This window comes from Bactrocera oleae, chromosome 2 (assembly GCF_042242935.1).
Source record: "Bactrocera oleae isolate idBacOlea1 chromosome 2, idBacOlea1, whole genome shotgun sequence".
In the NCBI taxonomy this organism is placed as follows: domain Eukaryota; kingdom Metazoa; phylum Arthropoda; class Insecta; order Diptera; family Tephritidae; genus Bactrocera; species Bactrocera oleae.
In genome coordinates, this window is record NC_091536.1 from 73,164,904 (window position 1) to 73,168,762 (window position 3,859).

Sequence of the window (3,859 nt, forward strand, 5' to 3'; positions counted from 1 at the left end):
TTCACTGTAATTCCTTGTAAGTTCTTGCTATGACTCCTTTCCTGTTCGGTGTATAGGTACTATGGTATACTGGTGCACATATGTATATGTGTTTGCTCGCCACTGTATTTATTACGGTTTTGCTCACCACTGTATATAATAATACTTTAAACACTATATAACTAATACACTAAAATTAGTTTAAATAAAGCACTGTGCTGGTAAAGAAATCTAGTGTAACTGAAACTACAAACACAGTGTACTGATATTTATTATACTCTTGCAACATGTTGCTACAGATTACAAGTATAATAGTTTTGTGATGGTAATTTTTGTACACATAGCTTACGCCAAAGGTGCTGGGTAAAAATGTAATTTTCTTGAGTTTACAGTTCACCTCATGACCTTCATATTAAAATGTGTCGTACAACTGAAATAATAGACAGGAGCATTTAAATCGATGGGGTCGCAGTTTATCTATAACCACATAAAAAGGGTCTTTAGTCCTTTTGATACTACACTACTAATATTTATTGCATGTGATTTTTTCAAGAAAGATGTCCAGCACTCTAAGAAACTTTTTTACATTGTTCTCTGGTATATTTTGTAATAAGTTCAACAAGATGGCTGAGAAAATATACCTATCCACTGATTATCACCAATTATTAAAAAAAAAACAAGAAAAAACGCTAACTTCGGTTGCACCGAAGCTATAATACCCTTCACAAATACAAAGGCCCCTTAAAAGAACTTTATTCCAAACGTTCAATTTGTATGGTAGCTATATGATATAGTGATCTGATCTGACCAATTTCTGCGAAGAATAATTTGTTTCCTTACGCGAGAACTCGTGCCTAATTTCGTGAATATACCTCGTCAAATAAACAAATCTTCCATGCAAGCACTTTACTCCGATCGTTTAGTTAATATGGCAGCTATATGCTATAGTCATCCGATCTATACAATTTCTTTGGCGATTAGATTATTGCCTTAAATAATAATCCGTGCTAAATTTCGTGAAGTTACCTCGTAAAATGAAAGAGTTTTCCATACAATTTCTTGATTCAGATTGTTCAGTTTGCATGGCAGCTATATGCTATAGTGGTCCGATATCGGTTCTGACAAATGAGCTTTGTGAGAAAAGGACAGGTGCAAAATTTTAGATCGATAGCTTAAAAACTGTGGAAGTAGTTTGTATATATACAGACAGACGGACAGACGGACAGACAGACAGACAGACAGACAGACAGACAGACTGACATGGCTAAATCAACTTAGCTCATCATGCTGATCATTTATGTATATATTTTATAGGGTCTCCGACGTTTCCTTCTGGTGTTACAAACTTCGTGGCAAACTTAATATACCCTGTTCAGGGTATAAATATATGTAAATATATATAACCCTATACCTAAATCGATTAGTTTTAGGTGATATAAACAACCGTTAGATGAACAAAACTATAATACTCTGTAGCAACATGTTGCGAGAGTATAAAAAGGATTGCAACAAAAAATAGAATGAAATAATAAAATATAAAACGAAATTTTCACTTGATGCCATCTCCTCCTCTCAATAGCTCTGCGAACGTCTTTCCTCAATCAGTGGATATTTCTGAATTTAAAATGCAAAAGGAAATTAACTAAATATATAGTTTTATTTGAAACTTATTTAACTTACGCGTGTTTGATTTTCTATTGGCATGTTATCCAAAAATGGCCAGAAAGATGGTCAAAATGTGTAAGAAGCATTGGTCAATACTTTGAATACATTTTTTTTACTTTTCCATTATAAATTAGTATTTGAATTTAACAAAATCATTTCATACGGGTAAATGATCGGCATGATGAGCTGAGTCGATTTAGTCATATTCGTCTTTATATATGCGAACTATTCGTTCAGTTTTTGAGATATCTATCTGAAATTTTATAAACATCTCTTTTTCTCTAAGAAGCTGCTCATTTGTCCGAACTGCCGATATCGGACCATTATGCACATACAAGTAGCTGCCATAAAAACTAAACGATCGGAATCAAGTTTTGTATGGAAAACTTTTGTATTTGACGAGATATTTTTACGAAATTTGACAGGTATTATTGCCTAAAACAACGATGCAATCTGCCAAGAAATTGTTCAGGTTAGACCACTATAGCATATAGTTGCCATACAAATTGAACGCTCCTCTAAGAAATATTTTGTATTTGTGAGAGGTATTATGGCTGCGGTGCAATCGAAGTTAACGTTTTTTCTTGTTTAACGCCAAGTTAGTAGTGATCAAATACCCTAAGCACGGAATGGTAACTGTTCAATCTAACAAATCGATTATGTTTAGATATATGGGATGATGAATTAGTTTGAGCTTAAATCATTTTAGATAAAAAACTCCTTAACTATAATGTAGAGGCTCCTAGCTGATGTATTGCATAATACATTACCAGATGTAAATCGGAAACTTAACATTGTTCACAGACTATAAAAGATATTGCACGAACAACTGTAAATAAAGCTTATAACAGCAATTAATTTTGCATAAGGTTGATTTTATTATATTTACTTTTAAATTAAATTTAAATTTTAGTAAAGCACTTTTCGCCTCATTACGTTTCAATCATCAAGGGATTAATAGCGCTTCTATTGGCGGGTGCGCCATTTTTCACTTCCATGGTGTTGGTGTTATTCACACATTGCTTATTTTCCAGATAACCGTTAATGCATTCGTCGATCATGCGTGTAGCCGAGCCAATCGACATCAAAATCGCATTGTACTCCGTGTAAGTGCAGCTCAATGCGACATCTATGCGACTGCTCAAACTGCAGTGCGACGATTCGATGGACGAAGCGAAGCTCTTGCGACTCGTTATGGTGTATGTGTTGGCCTTGGATATCTAAAATTGCCCAGCAGTTGAAGATGTTGCATTATTTTCATTTACTGCGAAGAATATTAACCCCACTTACCGCTGTTGTGATGCAGAGCGTATAATTCAACGATGGATTTGCGTGTAATTTCGCGCACGTGTTCAGATTTGTTCGCAAATCATTGTTGTAGTAATTGTTCAGCGAGTTGTAATAACTATTTGACGTGCTGACGATGCTGCTGGCATAACTGTGTGCGTTACTGATGCAGGTCTCAATCTTATCTTTGACGATATTGGCATAAGGCAGTTCACCGTGATATTTTTGCACACAATGCTTCGTGGGCAAACTGAGCACTTCCAAAGGATTGATTTTTTCGTTAGTTTCCAGTATTGTGTCGAGCACCAACTGCTTTTGTTTATCCAGCACCAACAATTGATCGTCTAGACTATTCTTGATGCTATTTATTTCATTCAAATAGCTTTGAAGTGTAGCATTGTATTGGCGGCGATTCTCCAGAATGTAGTCGTCCGTTTTGGTTGTAACATTCCAAATCTCAATGCTGTCGCAATTTACTATGGCCGGCGATTGTGCCAATGCTATGTTGGTGATAATTTGCAGCGCGAATAAGACGGTGATAAGTTGTTTTGCGAACATCTTGGAAACTAAAAATTGCAATCATTGAATTTACACACTTTATATAGCGGTGAATTTTAGTCACTTTCTTATCGGTTAATTTGTAAAAAACTCATGAAATTCTGGCGATAAAAACCCCTTAAGGTGATAAAGTGAAGACAGTGAAATGTTGATCGGGCTAACTTGGAATTGAATGTGTGTGTGTGTAAGTGTATTTATTATTGAGAATACAACGGCCATAAAAAATAACAGTTGATGCATTCAGATATTTTTGTTTATAACAATTGCGATGTCAACACCTTAATTATCTATAAGGAATCTGAAGAATTAATACAAAGCAGTATTGGCTTATTATCTTTAGCACAGATGGCGTCGGTTACGGGGGGTTACA

General features: G+C 35.0%; 1 protein-coding gene across 4 annotated transcripts; it reads right to left on the minus strand.

The window, feature by feature from the left end:
• Positions 1-220: 220 nt before the first annotated feature.
• Positions 221-3,515, minus strand: LOC106620001 (uncharacterized). 4 transcript variants are annotated; one of them, XR_011394831.1, is made up of 4 exons: positions 2,935-3,515; positions 2,534-2,864; positions 1,660-2,473; positions 221-1,593 (listed from the first exon to the last, which is right to left on the minus strand). XR_011394831.1 is itself a non-coding variant. In XM_070105645.1 (3 exons), the coding sequence occupies exons 1-2, from the start codon at positions 3,487-3,489 to the stop codon at positions 2,577-2,579; spliced, it is 843 nt and encodes a 280-aa protein (XP_069961746.1). In that variant the 5' UTR covers positions 3,490-3,515; the 3' UTR covers positions 221-2,485; positions 2,534-2,576. The 4 variants fall into 4 exon arrangements, 2 of the variants coding, with proteins under 2 accessions (XP_069961746.1, XP_014093840.3); XR_011394830.1 differs by having other exon boundaries at positions 1,660-2,485; XM_070105645.1 differs by having other exon boundaries at positions 221-2,485.
• Positions 3,516-3,859: the final 344 nt, after the last annotated feature.

Excerpts from the sequence above, each read along its gene's own strand:
- LOC106620001 (XM_070105645.1), bottom strand. The coding sequence starts at position 3,489 with ATGTTCGCAAAACAACTTATCACCGTCTTATTCGCGCTGCAAATTATC. Across the intron at positions 2,865-2,934 it reads CGCTCTGCATCACAACAGCG|ATATCCAAGGCCAACACATA; the intron begins GTAAGTGGGGTT and ends GGGCAATTTTAG.